Consider the following 16114-nt stretch of genomic DNA (forward strand, 5'->3'; position numbering starts at 1 on the left):
ATACCGTGCAAGGTGATGGAGAAGATCGTGAAGAAAAGGCTCGTTGAACATCGGGAGGAGAAAGAGTTTTGTAACACTCCACCAACATGGGTTCAGATATGGTAAATAGTGCCCCACAGGCTTAATAGAATTCTATGACCAAGCATAAAAAATTAGGCAAGATAAAGAAGGGTGGGCGGACTGCATTTTTTTGGACTGTCAGAAAGCTATTGACACAGTACCCAATAAAAGGTTGTTGCAAAAGTTGAAGAAACAGACAGGACTAAAAAGTAAGGTGCTCCAGTGGATAGGGGAGTATCTAAGCAACAAGAAACCGTGAGTAACTGTGAGGGAGGAGACATCAGAGTGGCGAGATGTTTGTCACCAACAGAGTCCCACAGGGCTCTGTACTTGGACCCATCCTGTTTCTGATACATGTAAACGATCTTCCAGAGGGTGTAGACTCATTCCTCTCAGTGTTTGCTGATGATGCAAAAATTATGAGAAGAATCAAGAGAGATGAAGATAGACAGTAACTATAGAACGACCTGGACAAACTGTAGGCATGGTCTAGAAAATGGCTACTAAAGTTTTACCCAGGAAAATGTAAAGTAATGAAATTAGGCGAAGGGAGCAGGAGACTGAACACAATGAACCATATGGGAAGTGAAATTCTGCAAGAGTCAAATAGAAAGAAAGATCTGGGGGTTGATCTCACACCGAACCTGTCCCCAGAAGCCTACATCAAAAGGATATCATCAGCGGCATATGCTAGGTTGGCCAACAAAAGAACTGCCTTTAAAAACTTGTGTAAGGAATCGTTCAGGACCCTAAATACAACTTATATCAGACCAATCCTGGAGTAAGTAGCTCCAGCGTAGAGTCTATACCTAGTTAAACACAAGGCAAAGTTAGAGAGGATTCAGAGGTATGCTACCAGACTAGTCCCAGAACTGAGAGGTATGAGCTATGAAGAAAGGCTACGGGAGCTAAACCTCACGTCCCTGGAAGACAGAAGAGTAAGGGGAGACATGATCACCACCTACAAATCCGTCGGTAATCAGGTAATCCGTCCTCAACCGGCGTGGAAATATACAAATAGTATACAGTAGTTATACCTGGCCTCGACACCCAAGGCTGAGAGAGCAAACAGGGATATAAACACCGAGAGGTGTACTGCGCTTCTTGGTGTAAATACACTGATAGTTTACTGGAGTAAACTAAGCTCTGGACTAATACTCGCTGGTTGGTCAATAGGCTATTGTAGTGACTGTAATAACGCTCTGGAGGTTGACGATCTTAAGCCCAATACCAAGCCTAAGTTAAGAACTACTAACGAAAGTAAATGGTTGTTGGCAACAAATGCGAGAGGCATCAGCCGTTGTGGTCAACGTCCAGTTGTGGTGCAGCGCTCCTCCTGGCCGGGCGACTATAGTGCTGCAGCCTAGTCCACCAGTGCTGAGTTCAGGTGACGCTTGTCTTGTCCTGTATAAATCGTTCGGATTCATTGATAAAGATTAAGCCTCCCAAGAGGTGGGAGGGACACGCATAGCCCGTAAAGATCATTCGGGAATTATAAGCACATTTACTAGTTATTGTAGCAGCTGTATTATATCGCATTTACAGCAAAACACAACAAGGCACTTGCGGATATGTTGACTAATTATGCAACACACTTTAGCCGAGAGTCACTAACACTAGTGACCTCAATGAGAACAGGAAGCTGGCGGCCTGTCGAAGTCTCGCAGTTTGCCTTGATCTTTTCCAGCTGTACTTTTAAAGTTAACAGTTTGGCATTTAGGGCTTCGGCGGGTAGGCGGTCCCATTGGTTTTATGACACTGGTTGAAGAAGCATCTCCTGTTCTCGGTTCTACATTTGTAACATCTGATCTTTTGAAGAAATTTACCTGAATCAACTTCCTCCAAATTGTTCAGTATTTTAAGTTTAAATGAGATCTCCCCTGTCATGCCAGGTCTGCAGTGTTGAGCCCTGTGGCCCTCAACCGTTCCTCGTACGTGGATTGACTTAGATTTTGTTTCTCGATGTTGCACTTTTTCCAGAGCAGCTGTGTCCTTCTGAAGGTGAGGTCTCCGTGCTTGGATACGGTGATTCAAACGGAGGCGCACCAGAGATTATACAATTGAATCACTACCTTCTTTTCCTTAAAGTCAAAGGTACGCTTGATTATTCAAAGTGTTTGGTTAGCTTTTTTGACTACTAGTTTGCCAAACTATCTGCTGTGCAACTTTCAATGAGTGGTGGATTTTGACTATTTTTCTTCATCAATCTGCTTAAATGTAATGCCTCTAACTAGGTAGTTGTGGCGTGAGTTGTCTTTGTATGATTCAGGTTTAATACCGAATTGTCGAGGTGTCTGACAGACCATTCTGGGTACTCCTGACGCTCTCGTCGTAGGCCGTATACTAGACAGACTTAATGGAAATGTAATATTATCACAAGCAAAAGTGAATCAGTTGATCAAAATATTTGATTAAAAAAATTTGATTGCAAAGAACATTTTAAAAATATTTGTTTATAAAGCAGCTAATTACGTGTAGCGCTTCGGGCTATTTAATGTATTAATTAGCTTGCTTTTGGGGACATACTTAATGATATGAAATGTAAGTTAATATGTATAAATGTGGCTACTTTTTCGTTGTTCTCTGTAGGTGTGTTGGCACACGGGGGTGTACACAGGCACAACATAATTGACCTTCTGTTCACCCCGCTCTCGCGAGCGTCCTCCAACGCAAAGAAACTCGTATTAAAGTGCCTTATCCTAACCTCGACAAGACCCTCGAACAGAAAACGGGACATTGTCAGTTTCGCACCCTACCATTTTCTAGCACAAGTTTTTTGGCCTCAGGTAGAGTATACGTAAAGATGCGACGTGGTATTAGGAGGCCTGGCTGTTCTATTATCTCCAAATTGTCTTTCATGGCAAACTATTACATTTTACATTAAAAACACGGTAGCAATTTTTATTCCTGGGGTAGTGTTATTTACCAATTGGTTTTGCCTGAAAGTATAGAAACGGAGACAGCAACAGCATAGCACGGAGACGGTCGTTATCAGAATTGCAAACCTTATTTGGAACAAGCTTTACAAATTAGTGGAGTGTAATGCCTCTGTAATTTGATAGTGTTAAATTTACTATTAGATATAGTACCCAGCGGTGCCAGAGTCACCACCAAAACGCCACTTTTAATGTTGGGAGCCTCCTGAAGGCAACTCGGCCATCAGAACATGTCTTTTAATCGGCTGAAAAAACTTTGGAAGCAACGACGACCACTTTATCTCCACTGACTGCATAAAGGAAGCCATGAGAGCCGACCTCTTGTTTACAATAGTCGGTTGTTGGCATTGTCATAGACGTTCAGACGGGGCTTGGAGCAGAGCAGAGAAGAGAGACAGTCCCCTAACCCCTGCCAAACTTCCATGCAAAGTTGGGTGAGGCTAGCTGGCTTCCAGCCTTAGCCAGATATGCAGGCATCCTCTTGTATACAGATAGGATGTAATTAATCATATCTGCCCTCTGCCTGATGCCCTAAATTTGTGAACTTTGTATCGGAAGACCCGTACCAAAATGGGGGAATACATTGGAAAAGTTTAGATTTAGGAAAGACCTGGGTAAATACTAATTCGGTAACAGGGTTGTTTTGTAGAACCAATTACCATGTAACATAATAGAAGTAGGATCCCTTGATTGTTTAAAGTGTAGTTTAGAGAGATTGGTTGTTATAAAATAAGGTAACTATCCCCCCCCCCCCCGTCATCCCTATGATCGTGTAGCTATAAATAGGAGCTGCCTTGTATGGGCCAATAGACCTGCGTTTCCTTAATCATATGTTCTTAAATCCTTGTTACTAAATGACTGTTAATCCCCCCCACAGGATGCTAATGCTAGCGTTGTGTGGGTGGGTGGTGGCGGTGATGGGCAGCGAGGCCGGCTACGGCTACACTAGTCAGCCCACCAGTCACGTCCCTCCGGTCGTCCACACCCGAGCAGGGGCCACATCCGGCATCACAGAGGAGTCTACCAAGGGCAGAAGATTCTTCTCTTACTACGGAATTCCCTACGCCAAGCCTCCTGTCGGCCAGCTCCGACTCCAAGTAATTCCTAAACGACTGTGTGTCATACTTGGGTCGGCTGACACAGTGCACTCAACAGGGACGACCTTAGTGTCATGAGTGGCGCGCACACCAAGGGCAAACGCTGGTGATAAAAACTTGTTCGTTTATAAGGTTTTCTTCTCGCCATTATCTGTGTGTGGACAGGTGTGTGGGGACAGGTACTCGCATACTTGTACTCACCTAGTTGAGCTTGCGAGGGTTGAGCTCTATGGTCCCACCTCTTGGCTGTTAATCGACTGGTGTTTCAGATTCCTGAGCGTATTAGACTATCACATCTACATTTGAAACTGTATGGAGGCAGCTTCCACCACAGTACTTCCTTGTGCATTCCATGTGTTAACTACTCTGACACTGAAAGTTCTTTCTAAAGTCCGTGACTCGTGTGGGGTACTCGGTTCCCACCTGTGTCCCCTGGCTGACATACTACCCGTGCTAAACAGTTTATCTTTAATTGCCTTGTCAATTCCTCTGAGAAATTTATAGATAGTGATCATGTCTCCCCTAATTCTCGTCTTCATGTCGTGAGGTTTACTTCCAGTAATATTTCCTCTCGGCTCGGGGACTAGCCTGATGGCATACATCTGAAATGTGTGTTGTAGAGAAATAAATGCAGTACATATGGGGGAAAATGGATAGTCGGTACATTAGACAACCGACGGTTAGAAAGGTGGGGTCCAAGAGCTAACAATTCGATCCTGCAGGCACAAATTGTAAAATACTGTAATTATACACTATAATTCTATGACCACGTGACAAATTAGACAAGAGATGGGTAGGAAGACTGCATAATTGTGGGTTGCCAGGAAGCTTTCGTCACAATACTCCATAAGGGACTAGTGCACAAGTTCGGGAATTTGGCAGAAGTGACAGTAAAGGTTGAGTCGTGGACTCCTTTACCTTAACGCCTGTCCACTTGACAGCCGAGTGGACAGCGCTCGGGGTTTGAAGTCCTAAGGGTCCGGGTTCGATCCCCGGCGGAGGCGAAAACGAATGAGCAGGGTTTCTTTCATCCCTGATGCACTTGTTCACCTAGCAATAAATGTCTTCTGACTCGAACCCATACTGCCAGGAGCACTCTGCTGGCGTACAGGATCAATATGCAATACATTTTACATTTGCAATATATTTCCAGCCGGCAATTGACAAAAAGTGTCTTCGACAACCATTCATTACCAACACTCTTTCTCGGAAGAATGTCACATATGATCGGGATTCCTCCCTTGCTCCTAACTAATTCTATGGCTTTGTTAAATTTCTGTATCAGTTCTTCACTCCTAACTCGTCCAACATCATTACCCAACTCGTCTTAGGTTCTGTTGAATTCCCCACAGCAATTTCTTTGCTTCATTTGCTTTTGCTTTTTGTGACGCAACATAAAGTATACCATAACTTCTGCTTAAACTTAACTCCTGTGGTTAATGTTGTTGATGACTACATAATTGATGTCTTTAAATATAATTGAATGTAGGCCAGAGCGTGCCCTGAAGTTTAAGTAGGAGGTAATTATGATTCTTGCAACATCGAAGGCTTTCCTTAAGTCAATGCAGAAATATGTTGGAAACTCATTGTTAAGGGCTGTGTAAATTGTCTGTTAAAAAAGTAAATACATCATTGGTGTGCTTTATTTTGGTGGGGAAGGGATCTGTAGCAGATCTGTCATGAATTTATCATGTTGAATTTTACAAGGCAGGAGTACAGCTGTTTGGATTCACTGGTGCTTGCATATTTATATGCTTATTTAACATTTGAGAATTTACTGCGTGTTTCTGACGTTGGAAGAAAATGTGTAATGCTACAGTACTCCTATACTGTGTGGCAGGACCCGGTGGCCGCGGAGGCGTGGGGTGGAGTGAGGAACGGGTCCGTCCTGCCGCAGCCGTGTGTCCATGTGCCCTTCCTAGTGAGCGTGGCGGGATCCAGGCTACAGCCCCAAATGCTCCCTGGAGTCGAAGATTGTCTCTACCTGAACGTGTTTACGCCCAGGGTAGGTTGCACGCACCAGCCCTGAACCTTGCAATGATTTATTTGATGTCATTCACATAAAAGTTCATATTTCGAGAAAGGTTGTATTGTACGCCTATATGTGAAATACACCTGCTGGTTTGTTTCTTGAAATATTACGTAATGTCCAATGTAGCTTATATTAGCATATCTGTAGTTTTGCATATGGTGGTCACTCTTGTACTCGGTCACAGGTGGAGCTGTACAAGAGGCTTCCCGTGATGGTGTTTATACACGGAGGAGGCTTCTACTCCGGAGGCACCAATGAATACCTGCCGCACGTCCTCCTTAACCACGATATTGTCCTTGTTGTCCTCCAGTACAGGATTGGGATCTTGGGTAAGTACTTCATATCATCCATGACGGTACTGAAATTTTCCTCACGTACTGGGAAGGTGTCACTATAGCGGGTAGTCTCCTGCTCTTGGTCAAGATAAAATGCATATATATAGTATGTGTATGATATTAAGGCTGAAAATGATCTTAACGCCTTTCAAGGTGATATTAACGAACTCGGTGTCCGGAAAGTTTTTAATATCGAAAAATGCAAGCCTCGAACCACGTCACAACTACCAAATCAATATTACCTTGCAGCAGAGTGATGGAGAAAAGGACCTTAGAGTCGGAATCCATGAATCAAAGTTGCACAACAAGTGGGAGCTGTAGTGGAAAGAAGCCAATCAAATCCTAAAAACGGCCAGACTTGACTTTGCTTTCTTTTCCCTGAAATCGGTTATCCAACTGTGTAAATCTCTGGTGTGCGCCTACTTGGATGATTGTATCTAAACACGAAGACCTCGCCTTCAGAAGGATATACTGTAGCTGTTTTGGAGAAAGCAAAACACTGGACAACAAATATTATTCCAGAACTAAGTCAACTCTCATACCAGGAACGGTTGACGGGCACAGGGCTAATATCACTGCGAACCAGACATGACAAGGCTGATCTCATCGAACTTAAAAAAAAAAAAAAAAAAAAAAAAGAGGATGTTGGTCCGGAAAACTTCCATTTTCAGACGTACAACAAACAAGGAGCAACGGTTTAAAGCTCAAAAAGTCAGTGCAGAACAGAAAACAAGAGATGCATTTTCTCCCACAGGGTGAACCACCCATGGAACAGACCCTTCCCTCCCACCAAACCCCTTAAATGCCAAAACATTGCTGCAATTTAAGATTCGGGTAGATCATATCGTCAGGACAAATGAGGTGGAGGGGGGTGGGGGCCTTTGACAAGCCGTCGGCTTCCTATCCTCGTCGAGGTCACTAGAGATTGTGACCTATATAACGGTGCTCAAACTGGAGGTGTGTAATCTGAGGCGGTCTACCAGCAGACGCATTAAGTGACGCAAGCGCGCACTTACTCTGCTAAATACTTTGCGAATTCCAGATGGAGACAAATGTTCGTGACTTTATGGATCTGTACTGCCTTACGGGCTCTAAAGTGGTTAACTCCTTGGATGAGGTTGTTATTTTAAAGTATATCATAGTATATTGAGGAATTTGAAATAAATGGCTATCCAGAACTACTAGTGTTGACTACAGACTACACCAATAATGCAAGGTTAACGCAATTTCATTCATGGACAACTGAGAATACATTTATAGACATTAAAAACAAATATATATGCAAGAAATAGCATAGTAACTTTTTCCTTGTCAAAAGAAGCTACTGTTTGTGAGACTTTTCTGGTTTTATATTGTTAGGAGATAGAGAAGTGCTGGAAGGGAGGCAGCTTGGGAATTGGATGACCACTATATACCCTTAAAATATCCTTTTCGATGATTATATTATCCAGGATTCCTGTCGACGGAAGACGCAGTTATTCCTGGCAACTTAGGACTGAAGGATCAGACGCTGGCTCTCCACTGGGTCCAGGAGAACATACACAACTTCGGTGGAGATCCCAACAGGGTCACTATTTTCGGAGAGAGTGCCGGAGGGAGTTCAGTGCACTTTCATGTTTTGAGTCCGAAGTCAAGGGGTGAGTAAAGCTGGTAAACACAGGCGGCAGGGGTGTCTTTTTGAAAAAGCTGATGACAGTTTGTGAAAATTCTACTTACATTTGTTCATACGGCCTCGTCTGCTTGTCGTACATTTTCATTGGCTTTAAGAACAATTACTAAAGTCATTCTTGCATATTATATGAATAATGCATTTTATGAGTGCAGTTTTTATATCTTTATCATTTTATTTACCTAATAAAATACCAAAGACAGTTCTCGTATGTTAGAATTCTCGAGAGGAATTACACAATTCAGACTTTGTTGGGTATGACAATGTGCTCATTATCTGCAGGTCTATTTTCCCGGGTGATCATGCAGTCTGGGACGGCCATCTCGCCCTTCTCTACAGGCGGACACCACCGGGAGGTCGCGGAGCACGTTGGCTATTCACTAGGCTGTGACGCCAGCCAGGGCAGTCGCCACCTGCTGGCCTGTTTACAGACCCTCGACGCCAAGAATTTATCAGCAACTATCCAAGATTTCTTCGTAAGTTGTCCAGCGTCTTTCTACTGTCCATAGATGGCGCATAATTTATAAGTTGGGTTGACTCTGTATTGTAGCTGCAATTTTTCAAATTTGTTTTTCTGTTTCCCTTCTAATGCTGCGGTACTGTTTCCTGGACCTGTGGTATCCCTTTCTACAATTCTATGGTTCTTGTAATTTTCTCGCATAATCTCTTTGTAAAAAGCATTGTTTCCTTACCATACCTGCTTAAACCATAGGTGTTTTTCAATGTTGTCCCTTTGGTCAGGTATAAATTTGCCAGCTGCCTCTCATAATTACTCTGGAAAAAAATTGTTGACCTTCTATTTGAGCTTTATTTCCTCATATTCTGGTCACTCGATGCCTCATTTTTATCTTCAGAATGCCAACTTTCTACCTTCTGGCCATTTCTCTAAACTACAATTCCCAGCTTCCTCGAGATATTCAGATGCCATCAGTGACTGCCCCTTCTCAAAGGGGCAACGAAGTTGGCTTCACTGGGAATATTTGTTCAAACCTGACTGGTTCATTATTAATCCTCATTTTTGTGGGTCCATTACCATGTTAGGATACGAAGTTACTTGTGACTACTGCTATGAATTTAACTCTAAATGTATTGCATGCATTGATAAACCTTTGGGCTCCGTAGTCTTCCAATCTTATCTTACTGTTGTTGGAGTCCACTATGACTCATTCTTGTTGCAACTCGGGCAGCTCTTTCCAGGAGAGTAATAACCTTTCTCTGGGTCTTCTGTTATGTTGAGGATTGTATATCAGTACTATTATTAATTTAGGCCCTCCTATTGCTTTGGTTTCTATTAGTCAATGAATCCTTCACAACCTGAGATTGACAGCGCCATAAATTTCTAGCTCTTCTTGATCAACTTAATCTTTCTGGCTCTTAGGACTATGATGAACAAAGCAATCATATAACTTCATAATTTAATACTTCCCCCTCTTCTATTTTTATTTTTTTTATTTTTTTTACCATTGTACTTTTGGGGAAATATAATAGTTATGACTTCTGAAAGTTTTAGGTCTGTGATTGCCATTACATCCAGGTTTCCTAATTTGATGGTTTCTAGAGCTTAGTTGCTGTGTAATTCCATACATGTTGCAATACAAGACTGTATTGCAGTAGAAATTGCATAGAAAGAAGTACACTTTCTATGCATTCCCACTTGAAAACACACTAATCCTTAAGTTACATTGTATGTGGTAGCATGTTACTGTTGCCTTTGACTGCGATCAAGATGGAGGACGCAGGCTACATTCGTCTCCCCCTTCGTTGTGCTTTTCTCTGGTTTCTGCAGCTTTCTTCCTTATCTTATTCATATCTAGATAATATATTTACTATCTTAGTTCTCTAGATAGTTCTTATTTGTAGTTCTCTGCATGTACAAGTATGCTCCTCTTCCCTAGATATTTATTTTGTCTTGTCTGTAAATATTATCTTTATTAATTTATCTACGTCCTGTACTGGCTTATCTAAAAACTTTTAATAGGTTGTCTTCACCCGTATGAGACTGGTGGAATTCTTCTCGCCACTTCCATCTTCCCCTCTACACCATTCTTTTCTAGTTCCTTCAGCCCCTCTACACTATTCTTTTCTAGTTCCTTCAGCCCTACCACCACCACTGTTGCTCTTCTACTCTCAACAGCTGACGAGTGCTCTTTGTGTCCTACAAATTGCTGCTTCCTGGAATGTTTTATTAGACTCTGGAACTCTGTATTTGTTACCCTTTGTCTTTAGTTTATATCTCTTTCGTACATGCATTAAATTGCTTGTGTGTGAGGCTTTGCATATTAGTTTCTCTCCCTATGTTTGGATACTTTCAGAGTTCTAGCATTTACGCAAAGTTTTAATTAAAACGAAAATTTGGTATTAACCTTTGATCCTCGCCAGGAGTGGCTCATTGCCCCGTTGCCTTTGCGGCCGCGCGTCGATGGCGACTTCCTTCCGGATAAACCAGAGATCTTGTTGCGCGAGAGGCGGTACAACCCAGTGGACATCATCATCGGCACAACCTCTCACGAAGGGATGCTCATCGGCTATCGTATGTCCACTCGTCTATTAATTTGTCTTGTTAAATATCAAAATGTGTTGACCTGTTCCTATGGACCCCCTAGAAAATTATAATGAAAATAGTCATATTGTGACATTGACTTTAAAGTTTTTTTTTTTTCTTGAGCGGTGGCAGAAAGGTTAGTTACATATTCGGTTCAAGATCTTGACCCCCAGTGTACTTAAGCTAAACAATTTAAACTGTTAAACTATATCAGTTCATGATGCCTGTTTATCTATGGTATAGTTAGTCACAATGAACCCAAATTTTAGGTAACATTATTAGTCTCCAAATACTTCGATTTGTTCACTCGGTGAGCAATGGTGACAATGAAGACAGCATCTCCTGTTAACCTTTATACTCAGAATATACCTATTTCCTGTCCATGCTCTATTCCATACTTGTATTATTAACAACTATTGATCTGGTGCGAGTAAGGACTTGATCATATGTAGGCACCTATGATGTAAAACTTGCTCAGCCAATATTTATTTTCAGCACTCTTTGCTGGGAAGGAAGTATCAGAGGCTCTGTTGACAAACTTCTCGCATGTCGGACCTCTGAGTTTGCTGTGCGATGACTGCTCGTCTGACCCCGCTGACCTCGCCTCAAGGATCTACACCCATTACCTCGGAGGTGTCAATTTCGACCTCCAGGCACAGAGCAGCCAGCTCATAAGGGTATGTATTAACAAGTTTTCAGTCCTTTTCAGTTATTTGCTAATTCAAACTTTTGAAATTATGCTGTGTGGGGGGGGGGGGGGGGGGCGGGGGGGTTAGTTACGACAGGGCAACACTTCACGTGTGTGGTAGTTATGGGAGATCATAGGGTGTCGTTCTGTTTATGTAAAGCAGATGTGCGTTCACTGCCTCTACTGATCACCCTATCATACATGCCCTTTCCTGTAACTCTTATATGAATACCTTTACTGTGTGTGCCGTCGTTACGACACGTTACGGTAGATAGCAGGGTCGCATGCAACCTATTATTTGTGTAGTTGTTAGTGTGGTTTTGAAAGAAGGAAGATATAATTGAAAGGGTTCAGATGATAAGGATTGAGATCATAACAGGCACTTGGAATAGCCCCTATGCAGAGAGATTGAGAAAACTTAACTTTCACTAGACAAACGAAGACTTTTTTTTTTTTTTGGGGGGGGGGGGGGTTACGTGATTGAAGAGAAGTGGTGGATATGATACAACATTACAGGTCATTAATAATTTTTAATTTCCTGCCAAAATTAGAATGCGAAATTATGGGTTTAAGTTGGAAAAGTTTTGATTTTGAAAAAAATGGGCATATTCTGAATAAATTTGTATTTTTAAATTCTTACCATACTGTATTGTTAATTTATGTAGGTTAGTAATTTATTGTATCACTATCTTTAATCCTGTTTACTCTTGTCAACCCACAACAAAATGTGATTATACAACCTTGCCACGTGACCAACAGATGTTCAGCGAGTATCACTTCCAAGTACCTCAAGACATCGCAGTGTTGATGCATGCCAAGCACAGTCACCCTTATAACAAGATGTATAGTTATGAACTTGAACACCGCGGCCAACTCTCCTTTGGCGACTTCTTTGTTCCGGAACTAAGTAACAACTGTGAGTAACCGGCATTGTTTTAAACCTTTTAACAAAATATCTTGTTTTGTGGAATGTTGGAGGCAAGGGAGCCCAGGTAAGGAAGAATATGACGTACCTGACAAGAGTTGCATTGTGATAGTGCGTACTCTATTGTACTGGTGTGAGACGTGGTCTAGTGTGGCATAAGTTTGAGAAGTAGAAATTAAAAATTTGGGATGGTTTCTTTTGTATTAAAAGCATGAAGTAATTGGGTAAAATGTCTTTTAATAGATGTTGAAGATGAGGAATGAGGCGAGGAAGATAAAGGTCGAGTAGATGCCGAGTGAATGTGTGAGGGGAATTTTGATTTTCATGCTTAAAGGGCTTGGCAACAAATCTGGGGAGGAAGAAGGATAATAAATTGAAATTCTGGAAGAGGAAGTGGAACAAGTACCCAACCACTTGGACGGTCGGGGATTGAACGCCGATCTGCATGAAGCGAGACGACGTTCTACCGTCCAGCCAAAGTGGCTGACGTGAGAGGGAAGCTATATGAACTTGATCACCCTACTTCCATTGGGTAGAATTTTCACAGCTCTTGGTTTAAGCAATTTTCCATTTTTTTTCTAAGGTCTTTAAGAGTGTGTCTTCTGAATCTTTACTGATCACTGCTGCTCTTGATCCTGTCCATGCATCTTAATGCAATAAGTTATCTCTGCTTGCATTGAGGGAAGCCTAGTTCTCAACCTAATTTTTTTCATTTTCGTTTTGAAGGTCACTATTTCTAATGACAGTACACGCTGCTCCAGCTCTGCCGTACAGTTATGTTAATGCAATTGCTCTGTATCTAAATATTAGTGTAAAAGACGCAGATAACTATATATTCACAAGAGTTTATTTCCTAATAGCAAGAGATACATTTTACAGTTGTGAGTCACGCGGACGATCTGTACTACCTGTTCAGGGGCGGCCCTTTCCTCCAGCCGCCCTTCGGCCCTCCTTCACGACCCAAGGACTTGGAGCGCGAGGTGGACCTCACAGTGAGGGACCTCATCACAACCATGTGGACCAACTTTGCTGCTTTCGGGTAACTGCTTTAACAAGAGAATAACGAGAGAAACTATAGATAGACGACTGAAATAATAAAGTATATATAATAATAATAATAATAATTAATAATAATAATGGAGTAAGGTTAATAAATTGAATATAAAAGTTATCAGTAACTCAAGACCAGGATAAGTTTCGTATAGTACATTATGGTTGTCGTGGTCTCCAACAGGAACCCAACACCTGACGGTAGTCTGGGCTTTGTGTGGGAACCCGTCCACCAGGACAACTACAGCCGTCTGGCCATCACCACGGCGCCCGCCATGAAGAGCGACGACCGGAGACAGGTAATGTGTTCGGCCAGTACAACACGCCGGCTGAGGAACACACTTTGATTAAACTAAGCTTACAAAATAAAGCAGACAACATGTAGTTAGAACACCAGTAAATCATGACTCTCCTTGGCCTTCTTTGAGTCTTCTATCTAAATAGGTTTATTGTATCTAATACTTATGAGTGATACATCATATCTTTATTCATTAATATACTTAAAATGAGTTACGACTAGGTTATTTAATCAATATAACTGGTTCAAAACTGACTTGGTTAAACTTTTGTGAATCCTTTGCTAATAATATTCAAGCAATTTTTCCCGAGTAAGCTAATTGAACGATTGCAAGATAAGTCTCCCTTAAGTTTTATTTCTTAAATTTTTTCCTCTGCAACATGTCTATCATTTTGTAAATCTTTTAAACACTCGTCAAACCAGGCGATACAGCATTTACAAACTGGATTAAATTGGTCACATTCTTACCTCTTTCCAGTCACGTGACTTCTTGACCTCGCTGCCCACGCCACAGAACTTCATCTTGTTTCCAGAGAAGGTGACCCCAGCCTACAGCGGCTCACAGTTCCTGCTAAGGCAGCAGTATAACTAAGATGGTGAGTTTAGTTTCCCAGAAGAATCCATGGAACCGAAAAAGTGTCCATCGGTTTGTATGTTAATTTTTGTTTTAATTCCTTAATTGCACGGTAGTTTCGCAGCATGGAAAATCACCCTTCTTGACTATAAAGGCCATGTTGGCCGCCGTCCAGGCAGTAGGGACTATTCCAGTGTTGATTTACTGGCTGCTTATTACTGGATAACAAAGTTCCAAAAGATGAGTTTATACTGTACTTTATATTGCTTCAACTGCGCGTGCTTTTAAGTTTTGTTATTTGCAGTATTTCAATGTTTTAGTTTTGTTTAGTAATGTGAAATATAATTACATATTTTCTTGCAGTTTGAGAGACGAAGACGTCAAAGAAATTGCTTCTATCCTCAATCATTAATGCCTCGCATGACCAGCAATGCACAAAGAGTTAAGAGAAATACATAAATCTGTTGGCTCATACGGGGCAGCTCATATTGATAAAGAACCAAATGTCATATACCTTCCATTGAAACGATTGTTCTTTGAAGCAAACTACAAGAAAATAATGATCTAGCACAGTCTTGTTCACAGATGAAACGAGAATTAACTTGAAAGCGGAAAATATTGAGAAAGACGAACTCTTCATGGTCCAGTGCACACTACCTCTCCTGTGAGCCATGGTGATGGTACAGTGGCTCACACTACCTCTCCTGTGAGCCGTGGTGGTACTATGGCTGCGATGTATATGGCTGGGACTGGCTCTTTTGCCTACTGAGGATGTGACTGCTGATGGCAGCAGCAGTATGATTTCTAAAGTGTACTGAAACGACATACCTGCTCAGATTTAACCAAATACCTCAAAACAAATTTAAAGGCGCTTCAATTTTCCGCAGGATTAGTACTCCCAGTAGTACTGTTTAGGCAACTAAGGAGTTCTTATAACCGAAAAATTCAATGTTCTTGTCTGGCCCATCCATCATCATACTATCATGCAAGAGGAACCACACATCTATAGTTCATCCAATAAAATCAGCAGACTTCTAGATGTTACTTCTGCTCGACTTAGACTGGGTCACATGTGTATCTGGGAATTCTCATTATCTGCTGATGTAGACCTGACCAAATGTAAACTGTCAACAAAATTATTTGCACACCCTCCGTCACTGTGATGGAGTGCGAAAAGATACGTGAATTCAGAGACAGTTCTATAACACATGTTAAGAAATGTGTAAGTATTTCATTCAAAATGATCTGCTACCAGAAATCTTTGCCTAATATTCCCAGATTGCTAACTGTAGGTAGTAACTAAGTGATTGTAACCTATCCACCGCTGCCCACTGGGTGGGAGGCGGTGTGCAGGACAAATCAATTGATTTGTGTGCAGGACAAATCATCAATCACATCAATTGTGACACTAGCTCTCCACATATGTCAGTTGCTTAATTTAGAAACTGTACTTGTGGTCGATCTCGAGCCTATTGTTGATGTGAAGATGTATATTGAATTTTGTAACTAGCTCATAAAGATTGTAACTTGCTTAGCTAAATGAATTGTTGTGTTTAGTCCCTGAGCCCATTGTGCCTCTGTAACCCTTTCCACTACCGCCCACAAGATGGGTATGGGGTGCATAATAAATGAACTAAACTAGCACTCTTGTCTGGCCAAGTCACTCACTCATTCTGAGCACAATAAAGCATGCTTTCACTTAGACAAGATTAAATGTGAATTAAAAAAAAAAGTATATGGTTCAAGACAATGTGAAAGTGAAACGGGACGGGAATTATCAGGGGAAAGCGCCAAGCCATTACGACTATATAGCACTCTGAAAGGATAAGGATTTTGAATGGGACGGGGATGGAGAGGGAGAAAAGGAATGATGCCCAACCACTTGGACGGTCGGGGATTGAATTTTGA

The 16114-nt window shown here is 41.7% G+C and overlaps 1 protein-coding gene across 4 annotated transcripts; it reads left to right on the plus strand.

Annotated features, from left to right (window-relative positions):
• LOC123756688 (juvenile hormone esterase) lies at positions 1-15848 on the plus strand. 4 transcript variants are annotated; one of them, XM_069331780.1, is made up of 13 exons: positions 1-101; positions 3874-4093; positions 5934-6098; positions 6310-6454; positions 7912-8097; positions 8412-8605; positions 10509-10659; positions 11167-11348; positions 12119-12275; positions 13164-13323; positions 13519-13633; positions 14111-14228; positions 14570-15848. In XM_069331780.1, the coding sequence occupies exons 1-12, from the start codon at positions 16-18 to the stop codon at positions 14222-14224; spliced, it is 1875 nt and encodes a 624-aa protein (XP_069187881.1). In that variant the 5' UTR covers positions 1-15; the 3' UTR covers positions 14225-14228; positions 14570-15848. The 4 variants fall into 4 exon arrangements, with proteins under 4 accessions (XP_069187881.1, XP_045595878.2, XP_069187882.1 ...); XM_045739922.2 differs by lacking the exon at positions 1-101 and adding an exon at positions 1303-1447; XM_069331781.1 differs by lacking the exon at positions 1-101 and adding an exon at positions 2058-2154.
• The last annotated feature ends 266 nt before the right edge of the window (positions 15849-16114 follow it).

The sequence above is a fragment of the Procambarus clarkii genome, chromosome 26 (genome assembly GCF_040958095.1).
Source record: "Procambarus clarkii isolate CNS0578487 chromosome 26, FALCON_Pclarkii_2.0, whole genome shotgun sequence".
Classification (NCBI taxonomy): Eukaryota; Metazoa; Arthropoda; class Malacostraca; order Decapoda; family Cambaridae; genus Procambarus; species Procambarus clarkii.

What these genes read in the sequence shown, in the direction of transcription:
- LOC123756688 (XM_069331779.1), top strand. Translation starts at nt 3,303, where the DNA reads ATGAGAGCCGACCTCTTGTTTACAATAGTCGGTTGTTGGCATTGTCAT. An exon ending in ACCAACTTTGCTGCTTTCGG is followed by an intron (nt 13,324 to 13,518) that starts GTAACTGCTTTA and finishes GGTCTCCAACAG; the next exon opens with GAACCCAACACCTGACGGTA. An exon ending in AGAGCGACGACCGGAGACAG is followed by an intron (nt 13,634 to 14,110) that starts GTAATGTGTTCG and finishes ACCTCTTTCCAG; the next exon opens with TCACGTGACTTCTTGACCTC.